The sequence below is a fragment of the Piliocolobus tephrosceles genome, chromosome 21 (assembly GCF_002776525.5).
Source record: "Piliocolobus tephrosceles isolate RC106 chromosome 21, ASM277652v3, whole genome shotgun sequence".
NCBI lineage: Eukaryota > Metazoa > Chordata > Mammalia > Primates > Cercopithecidae > Piliocolobus > Piliocolobus tephrosceles.
Window position 1 is genome coordinate 48419752 of NC_045454.1, and position 14165 is coordinate 48433916.

General features: G+C 55.7%; 1 protein-coding gene across 1 annotated transcript in view; it reads right to left on the minus strand.

Annotated features, from left to right (window-relative positions):
- Nucleotides 1–13391, minus strand: part of FSD1 (fibronectin type III and SPRY domain containing 1) — a 14840-nt gene extending 1449 nt beyond the window's left edge. Inside the window, exons 1-10 of the mRNA XM_023185686.3 lie at nt 13140–13391; nt 11873–11968; nt 11585–11716; nt 9860–9961; nt 9366–9388; nt 9065–9186; nt 7061–7270; nt 3875–3973; nt 2637–2796; nt 2193–2272 (exon numbers count right to left, since the gene is read on the minus strand). Of these exons, the coding sequence (XP_023041454.1) occupies nt 2193–2272; nt 2637–2796; nt 3875–3973; nt 7061–7270; nt 9065–9186; nt 9366–9388; nt 9860–9961; nt 11585–11716; nt 11873–11968; nt 13140–13154 (1039 nt within the window). The 5' untranslated portion in view covers nt 13155–13391. The remainder of the gene's footprint in view (nt 1–2192; nt 2273–2636; nt 2797–3874; nt 3974–7060; nt 7271–9064; nt 9187–9365; nt 9389–9859; nt 9962–11584; nt 11717–11872; nt 11969–13139) is intronic.
- Between the last annotated feature and the right edge of the window lie 774 nt (nt 13392–14165).

A 14165-nucleotide genomic window follows, 5' to 3' on the forward strand; every position in this document is an offset into this window, starting at 1 on the left:
CCTCAGTCCCAGCTATTTCCCCCAGATACTCCTCAGTCCCAGCTATTTCCCCCCGATACTCCTCAGTCCCAGCTATTTCCCCTAGATACTCCTCAGTCCCAGCTATTTCCCCCAGATACTCCTCAGTCCCAGCTATTTCCCCTCCAGATACTCTTCAGGGTCTCAGCTATTTCCCCCAGATACTCTTCAGTGCCAGCTATTACCCCCAGATACTCCTCAGGCCCAGCTATTTCCCCCAGATACTCTTCAGGGTCCCAGCTATTTCCCCCAGATACTCTTCAGGGTCCCAGCTATTCCCCCCAGATACTCCTCAGTCCCAGCTATTCCCCCCAGATACTCCTCAGTCCCAGCGATTCCCCCCAGATACTCCTCAGTCCCAGCGATTCCCCTCCAGATACTCCTCGGTCCCAGCGATTCCCCTCCAGATGCTCCTCAAGTCCCATCTATTCCCTCCAGATATTCATTGATTCCTGGTTATTCCCCCCAGATACTCCTAAGCTTTATCAACTTCCTCCAGAAATTTATCAGGCCCAGACACTCCCCAAGCTTCAGTTACTCCTTTCAGATTCTCTACAAGCCCAAGCTACTCCTTCCAGGCTCCTCCAGGCCATAGAAACTTCCTTCAGTTCCTCCCCATGTCCAAATGCCCCTCAGTTCTTCCCAGAAACTAGATCATCCTCAAACCCTTGTTCCTGGAAGACTCATAGTGTTCGCACAGCCCTCAAGTCCTCCTCGAGTCCAGATGCCCCCCCCCCCCCCCCGCCATTCCCAGCTCTGGCAGGGTCCAGATGCTCCCCCTACTTCTTGGTTCTGGCAGAGTCTAGAAGCTCCCTCTAGCTCCTGGCTGTGACAGAGTTCAGATACTCCTCAGGACTCAAGACTCCCTCCTCCTGCTCTCTGAATCCAGATTCTATCCAGACCCCAACTCTGCGTGGAAGGCAGGTTCTCCCAGGTCTCAGCTACTGCCGAGGCCAGAAGTTCCCCCAAGGCATTCCTCAAGCCAGATACTCTCCAGGCCTCAGCTCCTCCTGGAATCCAGGTGTTCCTCAAACCTCCATTATACTCTCCAGGAACCCTCTGAATTGGGACACCCCTTGGCTTCAGTTCTGTACACAGTCCAGATTCTCTGCAGAGCTGAGATCCTCCCCAGGCCCCACATCCAGGTTCTTGCCATCTCAGCTACTCCTTCACCCAATGCAGGTATTCCACGAGCTTCAGCTTCTCCTCATACTCTTGCCCCTCCCAGATCACAGTTGATCTTTGTATCATATCTCAGCTCCTCTCCAGATACAAAATGAACCTCTATATACATGTCCTCTCCAGGTCTGCTCCTCCCTGATCTCAGCTACTCCCCAGATCACAAATTATCCAGGCCCTTTCCCAAGGGTTATGTTTCTCTTTTTCTCTCTGTTTCTCTCTCACAAATCTCAGCAACCCCAATGACAACTCCCTATATCTTCTGCTTCTCCCTAAACCAAACTCTCACCAATCCCTGGTGCTCCCAAGAAAATCTAGATCCCCACAGAACCATAACTTCCCCTCAGGCCCTAGCTTATCCTCATGACCCCAGCTACCCCCTAACTTCCTTCTCCCTAGATATTCCTGACCACACTGACTTCCTCATACTTTAGCCTCTTTCTCCAGCTCTATTCTGAACAGTAGCAATTCCCCTAAACTCTAGTTCCTCCACTAACTCCAGCTTCTTCTTCACGGGATCTAATCATTCTTATGCTGCTATTGACTTTTCTTCAGGCTGCTCTCTCTGGCTCCTTCACATACCCTCAGACAATCCCCCAAAACTCTTGCCTGGCTTCAGCTTCCCCACAAACCCAGCTGCTCTATAGGCAACCATTCTTTCCAGCCACTCCTCAAATCCCAGCTACTCCTCAAGTCCCAGCTACTCCCCAAGTCCCAGATACTCCATGGAGTCCAGACAATTGCCCCAAAGCTCCTGCCCAGGCACCATCTGGTCCACAGTCTCTTCCCTTCACTCCATAAATTCTGGCTTTCCCCAGCAATCCCTTATCCCCAAATATTTCCTTTTTGGCAGCGACAGAACAACCTGTTATTCCGGGAGCAGCTTTGCTGATGGCTGCCTGTTTCCGCAGCCAAAGGCAAAGCTTCTCCCTCAGCCCTCACCATTAGGCCCCTGCCCAAAACTCCCCTCTCCCCTTTCTTCTCCCCTTCCTTACCCAGCACTGTGTAGGACTCAGCAGTGAAGCGGTCCCGTCCCCCACGACCTGACGGCATCCTCTTGGGAGATGGAGTACCTCTGTGGTGGGCAGGGAGTGGGCAGGCTCAGGAGACTCAGTTCAACACTCATCTCTCCCAGGGTACGGCTCCCCTAGTCCACCCCAGCCACTGTGGATGTTGGGTCAATCTCTGGCAGTATTTGGCTCTTTCCATACATCGAGCATCTCATGTTTATGTCAGAATATGTCTGTGCCCTGTCATCTGGGAAACTCCTATTTACCCATCAAAACCCCACTCAAAATCTCCTCTCCCCTCATTCCCTCTCTGGGTTCCCCCAGCCCCGGGTCCCCTCTCCACCCCAGCTGTGGCCACACTGGGCTCTGTGTCCATGTCCAGATTGATCTTCTCCACCAGAGACTTAGGGAGGGGAGGGGGCAGGCTACCTGGCCGGGGAATTGATGGGCGATGCCGTCCGCCCCTTGCCATCTTTCTCGCGAGCCTTGATATCCTGCACCTTCCCGCCCATAGCGTCCCACTCCACGGAGAGATCATCCACCCGCAGGTTCTGGTGGGATGTGGACGCATCCAGGCGGAACATGAACGCTGGGGCCGGGCAGACGTGGGAGTCACAGAGATGGGGAAACCCAGAGAGACACAGAGAGAGACAGAAAGACAGACAGTGACCAAGACAGACCAAGACACGGACAGAGAATCAGAGAGCCGAGGAGATAAGGGTCCAAGACGGAGACAGAGAGACCGACACAGGCTCAGAGAGAGACAGATATAGACGGACCAGCAGAAAGACAACAGGAGAGACGATATGGCAAAGGGCAGAGGTGACAGAACATGGAGCCAGAGGCGCGAAGGCCGAGGGTTGTGGCCTAAAGGCCTCCCTCCCAGGTCTGGAAGGATTTTGACTTTTTTTTTTTTTTTTTTGGAGACAGAGTCTCGCTCTGTCGCCCAGGCTGGAGTGCAATGGCACAATCTCGGCTCACTGCAACCCCCGCCTCCTGGGTTCAAGCAGTTCTCCTGCCTCAGCCTCCCAAGTAGCTGGGACTACAGGTACCTGCCACCACACCCAGTTAATGTTTGTATTTTCATTAGAAACGGGATTTCACCATATTGGCCAGGCTGGTTCCAAACTCCTGACCTTGTGATCCACCCACCTCAGCCTCCCAAAGTGCTGGGATCACAGGCGTGAGCCACTGCGCCCCACCTCTGGAGGCATTCTCAAGCCAATTGCACTACCCTGTGCTTCCATGGAGGGCTAATCCCAAGAAAGGGGCTGGGCTACAGCACGAGGGAGTTAGGCTAGATTTCAGAGGGACTTCCTAGCAGGGCATGCGAAGGTGTCACTGTGAAAGGCTCTGGAATCAGTCTTCACTACTCAAATCTCATCCCCAGCTCTACAGAAGACTTATCTATTTTTGGGCAAAGAGAGGGTGTGTGTGGCTGTATATAAAAACCATCGAGATATACTGGGGTAAACCTCAGAAGCAAAGGACAAAAACAGGGTTATAGCAGACACTCAGGCTGAGGAAGCCACTGTGGACGGAGCTTTGAGCTTCCTGGCAGCCAGGGCAACAAAGTCGCCCTGCTTTGGGGATTCTCATGGTCTCTGGGGGCCGTGGGAGGAAGGGGTCATGGAGTCAGGGGTAGCGCAAGGGTACAAGCCAGTCACCTGGTGTCTCCAGAGTCACCGGCTCAGAGAACTCTCCTGCAACTGCCTTGTTACAGGCCTTCACGCGGAAATTCATGTATTTCATGTCAAACTTGAGACCTGGGAGGCAAGAGAGGCATTTCAACGCCGTGTATTCCCTGAGACTCTGAGTCATGGGTTAAAGCTGTCATGTCCCACTGTGATTCCCAACGCCATTCAAAGAACCACCTTATAAACATCTTACCTGGCCACACGCAGTGGCTCACGCCTGTAATCCCAGCACTCTGGGAGGCCGAGGCGGGCGGATCACCTGAGGTTGGGAGTTCGAGACCAGCCTGACCAACATGGTGAAACCCCATCTCTACTAAAAATACAAAATTAGCCGGGCGTGGTGGTGCGTGCCTGTAGTCCCAGCTACCCGGGAGACTGAGACAGGAGAATTGCTTGAACCCGGGAGGTGGAGGTTGTGGTGAGCCATGATCATGCCATTGAACTCCAGCCTGGGCAACAAGAGCGAAACTCCGTCTCAAGAAAAAATAAAAAATAAATAAACATCCTATCCCTGAGAAACCATCCTTGCCCTCCTCTCCCTGAGGGGCTATGAATTACTTGCCTCTGCCTCCAACCCACACAGACCAATCAGGATGCTTTAAGATCCTGTCACAAAATACAGAGATTTGTACTGCACGATTGCACTCCAGCCTGGGCGACACATTTATTTGAGATTCTGTCTCAAATAAATAAATAATAAAACATAAAAAATTAGTCTGGGTGCAGTGGCTCACGCCTGTAATGTCAGCACTTTGGAAGGCCGAGGTGGGCAGATCACGTGAGGTCAGGAGTTCAAGACCAGCCTGGCCAACATGATGAAACCCTATCTCTACTAAAAATATAAAAATGGGCAGCGGGGGGGTGGTGGTGCCTGTAATCCCAGCTACTCAGGAGGCTGCAGCAGGAGAATCGCTTGAACACAGGAGGCGGAGGTTGCAGTGAGCCAAGATCACGCCACTGCACTCTATCCTGGGTGACAGAGTAAAACTCCGTCCCCCCACAAAAAAAATTAGCCGGGTGTGGTGGGTGCACACCTGTAGTCCCAGTTAATCAGAAGGCTGAGGGAGGAGGAGCATGTGAGCCCAAGAGGTTGAAACTGCAGTAAGCTATGATTGCATCACTGCAGTCCAGCCTGTGCTACCTAGCAAGAACCTGTCTTTAAAAAAAAAAAGGCCGAGCGCGGTGGCTCACGCCTGTAATCTCGCCTACTAGGGAGGCTGAGACAGGAGGATTGCTTGAACCCAGGAGGCAGAGGTGCAGTGAGCTGAGATCGCACCACTGCACTCCAGCCTGAGCAACAGAGCGAGACTCTGTCTCAAAAAAAAAGAAACCCGGTAAGATGTGAGTCCACATTTCCCGGGTTTTATGCTAACTACGTGGGTCCTCACTGTACTTTTTGTTTTAGTTGTTTTGGCAACTTCCTGTGAATCTATAATTATTTCAAAATACAAAGTTACAAGAAAACAAAACCAAAAGGCGGGGACGCTTGGAGGAGGGATTTGAGGAATCCTATTTACAACAGATAAAAGGGGTGTGTTTATTTTGATTCTCAAGCAAAGGATAAGCCAATAGCTGTTCACAAGCTCTCCTGCGGCTGGTGACTTTTTCCCCTGCAATTAGCCAGCTCATGATTAACCTCGTATGCTAATTACAGATAACCAGCCGGCTGATTACAGCCCAAAAGCAGCTAGAGAATGTCGACAGTTAACCGGTCAGCCAGCCTCTCCCCGCCCCTGAGGGTTTCCCCTATCAGGATGGCTTTTTTTTTTTTGAAACGGAGTCTCCCTCTGTTGCCCAAGCTGGAGTGTAGTGGCTCGATTTCTGCTCACTGCAGTCTCTACCTCCCAGGTTCAAGTGATTCTCACTCCTCAGCCTCCTGAGTTGCTGGGATTACAGGCATCCGCCACCACGCCCGGCTAATGTTTTTGCATTTTTAGTAGCGACAGGGTTTTACCACGCTGGCCAGGCTGGTCTTGAGCTCCTGACTTCAAGTGATCCACCCGCCTCTGCCTCCCAAAGTGCTGGGATTACAGCGTGAGCCACCGCACCCGGCCAGGATGGCTTTTTAATCTCATGAGGCTTTCCCCCTTCAGACCCTATCTCCAACAGCTGAGTGGATTCCTTGGGTTTCCCTCCCTCCCTCCCTCCCTTCCTTCCTTCCTTTTCTCTCTCTCTGTTTTGTAGAGACAGGGTCTCTCGCCCTGTTGCTCAGGCTGGAGTGCGGTGGTGCAGTCATGGCTCACTGTAGTCTCCAACTCTTGGGCTCAAACAATCCTCCCACCTTACCCTCCCTTGGTAGCTGGGACCACCATGCTCAGGTAACTTTAAAAAAAATTTTTTTTTATAGATGGGCTCTTGCTTTGTTACCCAAGCTAGTCTGCAGCTCCTGGCCTTAAGCAATCCTCTTGTCTCAGCCTCCCAAAGTGCTGTATTACAGGATTGAGCCACCATGCCTGGCCAGCTTTCAATTTCTTGTGACTGCCAAGGAGGACCCCAAATACTTGGAGGGTGAATCCAGAACGCTAGCTCCAGGAGGGAAAAGATTACTGTCTGCTTTGTTGCCTGCTCCGAGGACAGTACCCAGCTATTTGGGAGGCTGAGGCAGGATTGCTTGAGGCCAGGGGTTGGAGACCAGCCTAGGGAAATGGCAAGATCCCATGTCTAGAAAAATATATTCATTATTATTATTTATTTTTTTTTTTTGAGATGAGTTTTGTTCTTGTTGCCCAGGCTGGAGGGCATCTCGTGCGAGGGCATAGCGTGATCTCGGCTCAGTGCTACCTCCACCTTCCTGCTTCAAGCGATTCTCCCGTCTCAGCCTCCCGAGTAGCTGCGATTCCAGGTGCCTGATACCATGCCCAGTTAATTTTTTTTGTATTTTTAGTAGAGACGGGGTTTCACCATGTTGGCCAGGCTGGTCTTGAACTCTTGACCTCAGGCGATCTGCCCGCTTCAGCCTCCCAAAGTGCTGGGATTACAGGCATGAGCCACCGCGCCCAGCACTGTCTCATACTTCTGATCTACCTCCTCAGGCTGCTTCCAGACTCCGTGAGTTTTGGGGATCATGCCCAAGGACCCCAGTGACTGATGGCGAGACGGCAGCCTGGAAAGGGTTGCTGTTCACAGCTGGGCGGAGCTGGCACACGCTGCCCTTACCTGTCAGAGTGTACTCTGTCTGCCGGATACCCTCGATGACCATCCAGGGCTGGTCCTCCTTGAGACGGGGCGGGCCCTCGAAGTTGGTCCGCCGGTACTCCAGCACGTAGTGGTCAATCTTGCTGTCCTCGTCCGGCATGCGCCACACCAGGCTCACACAGTTATCTGCCACCAGGGACTCAGCCAGGTCGATCACCGGCGCGCTGGGCACTGCCCAGGACGGAAGGGAGAGGGGGTCAGGGTTCTGCGCCTGGGGCAGGGGGCAGGGGGCTTGCTGCAGGGCCGCCCAACTACACGATGGACAATTTTGGGGGCATGGTCCCCAATTTTGGGGGGTTCCACGCAAGTGGGGGTGGAGACATTTGTTTTTTGGAGACAGAGTCTCTCTTGTCACCCAGGCTGGAGTCCAGTGGCACGATCTCAGCTCACTGCAACCTCCAACTCCCTGGTTCAAGCGATTCTCCTGCCTCAGCCTCCCAAGTACCTGGGATTACAGGCATGCGCCACCACACCCGGCTAATTTTTTGGTTTTTTTTTTTTTTTTGTTTGAGACGGAGTCTCGCTCTGTCGCCCAGATTGGAGTGCAGTGGCGCCACCTAGGCTCACTGCAATCTCCGCCTCCTGGGTTCACGCCATTCTCCTGCCTCAGCCTCCTGAGTAGCTGGGACTACAGGCGCCCGCCACCGCACCCGGCTAATTTTTTGTATTTTTAGTAGAGACGGGGTTTCACCGTGGTCTCGATCTACTGAGCTTGTGATCCGCCCGCCTCGGCCTCCCAAAGTGCTGGGATTACAGGCGTGAGCCACCGCGCCCGGCCATTTTTTGTATTTTTAGTAGAGATGGGGTTTCACCATGTTGGCCAGGCTGGTCTTGAACTCCTGACCTCAGGTGATCTACCCGCCTTGACCTCCCAAACTGCTGGGATTACAGGCGTGAGCCACCGCGCCCAGCCATGGAGACTCTAAGGTTCTATCAGCAGGTAGGGGGAGGGCTGAGCTTTCTCGGGATTCCATCATTTAGGGGCAGAATTATTCCAAATTCTCTACCAATGAGGTATGTGGCTTTCTTTGAGGCTGCATCATAGACAGGTTGGGTTCTCAGCCCATTTCTCCTCGGGCGCATGGCCTTCTCAGGGCTCCACCCCTGTGGACAGGGTTTTCCCAGGAGCTACCATGTGGTGGGTGTGCCCTTCTCATGGCTGTATCCAGGGAGGAGGTCTCGGGAGGACTCCATTCCCCCAAGGACATGGTATTCTCAGGGCTCCACCTTCGGGGACAAAGTTTTCCCAGGACCTCACCCCTTGGTGGGTGTGGCTTCCTGGTGGCTCCACCCATGGGCGGGGCTTCATGAGAACCCTCCCCAACAGGGTGTGGTGTTCCTATGGCTCCTTCCCTGGGGACAGAGTTTTCCCAGGACCTCACACCGTGGGTGGGGCTTTCTGATAGCTCCACCCATGGGCGGGGCTTGAATACCCGCCCGCCACAGGACATGGTATTCTCAGGGCTCCACCCTCGGGGACAAAGTTTTCCCAAGACCGCACCCCTTGGTGGGTGTGGCTTCCTGATGGCTCCACCCGTGGGCGGGACTTCACGAGAACTCCCCCCAACAGGGTGTGGTGTTTTTATGGCTCCTCCCCTGGGGACAGAGTTTTCCCAGGATCTCACCCCTGGTGGGTGGGGCTTTCTCATAGCTCCACCCATGGGTGGGGCTTGAGGAATACCCTACCCCACACACAGGATGTGGTATTCCCAGGGCTCTACCCCTGGGGACAGTTTTCCCAGGATGCCACTACCCAGTGGGTGGGGTCTTCCCATGACTCCACCCAGAGGTGGGGCTTCATGAGGACTCCACCCCCCACACGGCGTGGAATTATCAGGGCTCCACCTCCCCCAGGTGGCATTCAGACACCTGGCCGTCCACCTTACTCCAGGTCCGTTTCAGGGCCTCACAGCCTCCCAGGTCATTCCCCGGAAGTCCTGGCCCTCCAGTGCGTGCCCCTCTCACCAGGCAGGAACTTGAGTGCTTGTAGCATCTGCCGCTCTTGTGCGAAGTCCACCATGAGGTGACTCATGTTGTCACTGACCTTCGCTTTCAATGACAGCCGGAAGGCAGGGGCCATGGTCACTCTGCGGGAAGGAGGTGGCAGACGTTGTGCGGGGACCCAGGCCTGGTCATCTGTGGTGCAAGCGGGCCCCTCCCCAGGGCTCCCGTCCGGGACTCTGGGCTGAGACACCCTCACCAGGCGGCCCCTGTCTTCACACCAGGGACAGGGAAGTGGGGTGGGGACCAAACCCCAGCGTCTTACCCGTCTTTGATTTGCTTGGCAGCCTAGAGAGAGGAACAAAATAACATTCAAAGATTTCTTTTTTTTTTTTTGAGACGGAGTCTTGCTCTGTCGCCCAGGCTGGAGTGCAGTGGGGTGATCTCAGCTCACTGCAACCTCCACCTCCCGGGTTCACACCATCCTCCTGCCTCAGCCTCCCGAGTAGCTGGGACCTCAGGTGCCCGCCACCATGCTCGGCTAAGTTTTTGTATATTTAGTAGAGATGGGGTTTCACCATGTTAGCCAAGATGGTCTCGATCTCTTGACCTCGTGATCCGCCTGCCTCGGCCTCCCAAAGTGCTGGGATTACAGGCGTACCACTGCGCCCGGCCTGGACACTTTCTTGGTATCAGTATGTGCTTTTGCTAACTATCGCACGGGTGGGCTACACTGACACTAAAAACGTGCTTGTTCACCTGAAATGCGAACGTGACTGGGCGCATTGTTCTTTCCCTGGCAGCATCAGAGGCACCCACCTGAGGAAAGTCCTCGCTGTCCATGGCCTGGAGGGTCTGGTTGGCTGTCTCCAGAAGCTCCTCGGAGCTCTCCAGGGCCCGCGTGCAGGCAGCCAGCTGGTTCTGTGGATACCAGGCACCAAAGGAGAGGACAACTCACCCCACTGCCTCAGGCCCCCCGAGGGCTCCCCACCCCATTCAGAATCCAGGGTACCATGGCCTTCTCGAACTCCAGGTGAGAGATGGAGATTGCAGCCTCAAGCGCCCCAGCAAATGGGGCTGGGCTCCGGGAGCAGAACAGAATCCATGGAGAGTCCTTCCTTAAAGGACGGAATCCATCCAGAGTCCTTCCTTAAAAACTCACATAAGGCCGGGTGAGGTGGCTCATGCCTGTAATCCCAGCACTCTGGGAGGCTGAGGCGGGAGGATCACCTGAGGTCAGGAGTTCAAGACGAGCCTGGTCAACACGGTGAAATCCCATCTCTACTAAACGCAGAAAAAATTAGCTGGGTGTGGTGGTATGCGCCTGTAATCCCAGCTACTCGGGAGGCTGAGGCAGGAGAATCGCTTGAATGTGGGAGGCAGAGGTTGCAGTGAGCTAAGATTGTGCCACTGATCCAGCCTGGGTGACAGAGCAACACTCCATCTCAAAAAAAAAAAAAAAATGAAACAAAAAAAACTCACATGAGCCAGGTGCAGTGGCTCATGCCTGTAATCCCAGCAATCTGGGAGGACAAGGCAGAAAGATCGCTTGAGCCCAGGAGTTCAAGACGAGTCTAGGCCAACATGGTGAAAACCAGTCTCCACCAAAAAATACAAAAATTAGCTGGGAGTGGTGGCACCTTCCTGTGGCCCCAGCTACTTGGGAGGCTGAGGTGGGAGGATCGCTTGAGCCTGGGAGGCGGACGCTGCAGTGAGGCATGATTGCGCCACTGTACTCCAGCCTGGGTGACAGGACAAGACTCTGTCTCAAAACACAAACAAACCAAAAACTCACATGCCCAGGCCACACCCAGGCTCCAGGGTGCCAGATTGCCTGGGGACAGGAATCTGGGATGTCAGGAAGTTGCCCAGGAGGTCTGGATGCAGCCTGTGTGACCCCAGCCTGGAGTCTGAGTGAAAGCCCACGGGAGCCATGGGTGGTGTATGAGTGGAAGTGATACCTTCAGATCTGGGGGGCCAGTGGGAAGGGCTGAGAAACCGGAGGCACTGAGTGAAGACAGAAGGGGAAGATCTGAGCCAGACGCGGGGACACCACGATGGAGAAGGGATTCAGAGAGAGCACAGGCAGGCTGGGCACAGGGGCTCACGCCTGTCATCCCAGCAGTTTGGGAGGCCGAGGCGGGAGGATCACCTGAGATCAGGAGTTCGAGACCAGCTTGGCCAACACGGTGAAACCCCATCTCTACTAAAATTACGAAAATTATCCCAGTGTGGTGGTGGGTGCCTGTAATCCCAGCTACTTGGGAGGGTGAGGCAGGAGAATCACTTGAACCCAGGAGGTGGAGGTTGCAGTGAGCCGAGATCTTGCCACTGCACTCCAGCCTGGGCGACAGCGCGAGAGCTCCATCTCAAAAAAAAGAGAGTACAGGTGGATGGAGGATTGATGGGGCCATGGACAGGGAGGGGTCAGGGGAGAGATCAGAAACTCAAGAAGCCCCCAGTTTTGGGAAGAAGATGAGAGGCCAGCTACGTTCTGTTGAGTAGGGGGGTGGAGGGGGAGAGGAGGATGCCCTCAGCCCTCACCTGCAGCTCGTAGGTGCGGCTGGCACGGTCCTGTTTTATCTTCATAAGCATGCCTTCTTTCAGCTCCTCCAGGACGGAGAAGAGGGACTGGAACTCTGCTTCGAGGTCCTCCTGCACCTTCGCCGAGTTCGCCTGGGTCGGAACAGCCAGGATTGGCCAAAGCCCGTGTTCAGACAGGGAAACTGAGACCTCCCACAGGCATTAACAGCAATAGGCCAGTTCCTATGGCTGCACCCTCCAGCCTCCTCCCCTCCCCCCACCTGCCCAGGACTCCCCCACCACCTTCACCTCCACGTTCAGCAGCATCTGTTTCAGGGAATAGATAAAGCTCTGAATTTCTTCATTCTTCATAGCCAGGGTTGTGATGATCTTCCTCAGGGCCTCCTGCACCACCAGAAGCGTGGACAGACACAGGTGCACACACACGTACACACACATGTGCGCAAACAGGTATACACGCATGCACACACGTATACGCACACGTGTACATGTGCACACAGATGCACACACACACACAAATGCACACACGCGTGCGCACACACACGGCAGGCAGGCGAGTCCCTCAGCCTAGCCAGGCTCCCTGACCCATGCTCCCCTCCAGGGATCCAGAGAGGAGATGTGGGGGCCGCCACGCTCTCGAACTTGGGCACCAGCCAGGAGGTGAAGCTCCGGACTGATACAACTCACCTATAGCAGCTGGGTGCCCTAAGCTACCCCATATTACAGGAGAGGAAACTGAGGCTCACAGAGAACCTCTGAGGAAGGGACAGACCCTGGCCCGAACCAGGTGTGCTTGAGCACAAAGGCTACAACCCAATACCTACATCCTGAAGGTGGGGCGCGAGGGGCTAGCCTGGGGACAGAAAACCCCAGAGGAAAAGGATGCCTGCTGGAAAATGGGCTAACCTGGGGAAAGGGTTCTCAGTGGAAGGAAAACCCCAGGGAGGTGGGATAGCCTGGGATAGGGGCTAGCCTCGGAACAGGGGTGGGGCCTACCTGGGGGAGAAGGACAAGCAAGGAGAAAGAAATTACCTGGGCAAAGGTGGAACCTGGGGGCGGGGGATGCGGAGGCGCCAGGTAAGTGGGGAGGGGCAGGGAGGTCTTGGGGAAGGGCAGGTTATTCTGGGAGGGAGGATCCTGCTCGGAAGGATCCAGGCTTCCGACCGGCTCCTTTTCCCCGGGGCAGGGTCGGTGGGGTCCGCACTGCGGAGCTGGCCGGGCATCCTCCGAGGGTGGGGCGGGGGCCGGGACGCCAGGTCCGCAGCCAGGAAGGAGGGCGTGGGGGATGGGGGTCAGGGATGGGACTGGGATACTGGGCAGGGTGGGGGGCTTAGAAGGCACGTGCCTGGCCCCAAGCCAAGATGTCGGGGGGGCTGCGTCTCAAACTGGGGTGGGGGGCTAGATCCGGGCGGGGTCGCGACGGGGTGGGGCCTCGGCCGCAGAGCAGCTGGGGCGGAGGCGGGGAGGGAGTAGGGGCGCCGCGGCAACACCTGGTCCCCCCCCCCCCCCCCCCCGCCCCCGAGGGCCCGCCCCGCCCCGCCCCACCCCGTCCTACCCTCTGTTCTTCCATGGCTGCAGCCCAGGTCACCCCGGCCCGGCCCGCGGGCCCCGCGCACGCTGAGTCCCTAAGCTGCCTGTGCCGCGGCCGGTAGCCAATGGCCCGCCGAGCCCTCGCCGCCGCCGCGCCCCCGGTTAGCGCTCCATCACCGCGCGCACTGCGCAGGCGCGCCCGCCGCGGCCATCTGGGAAATGTAGTTCCGCGCCGGCGTCGCCGAGAGCCCTCACGTCCAGCGCCTGGGGCTCACCGGGCGGTGTCGGTGGTGATATGTGAGCTGGAGAGAGCCTTGGATCAGAAGACAGGGGGCTCGACCCCCGGCCCTGCCGTGGGACCTCAGAATCATCTCTAGTGCTCCCGTGCCTCAGTTTCCTCACTTGTTCACTCACTCAGGTTATCCGTTGCTACTGAAATTGTCTAGCCCGCCTTCTCACGTCTTGCATTTACTGAAAATCTAAGGCTTTTGCCCAAGAGGGTGTTCAGCCTCCAATGCCTTGTTTCCATTTGTCCCTGTGTCACAACTGAACTCCTATACACCCCACAAAGCCCCAGGTTCCAACAGCTCCTCCAGAAGTCTCCGTGCCAGCCCAGGCGCGAAGCTAAGAATGTCTGCGTCCCGCTTTGGAAGGACCTGGGACCTAATCTATCCAGGGTCCTTCCGCAGAGGGCGGGGGGAAGGGTGGAACTTCAGAACGTTCTGACTACGGGAAAGAGTGGGCAGGGGAGGCTGGGAGGGTGTGTATATCTGCAGGGGAGGTGCAGGCACAGGCACCGCAGAACCTCACTGTGGTGGAGGGGAACTCTGCGTATGATGCAGGCCTTCTCCATCCGAGTGAGAAAGGAGGTCACTCTGCAGTTGGGTCTGAGACATTGAGGTCTGTGGGTTTGCCACCTCCTCCCAGAAGGCACTACAGAATCAGGGGTGAGGGGTGCAGGGCTGGGAGGAACTCCAGAGCCCATGAACCCCCTCCACAGGACCCTCAAGCTTCTCCAGGCCATGTAATAGGACCCAAAGTTATCAACAGA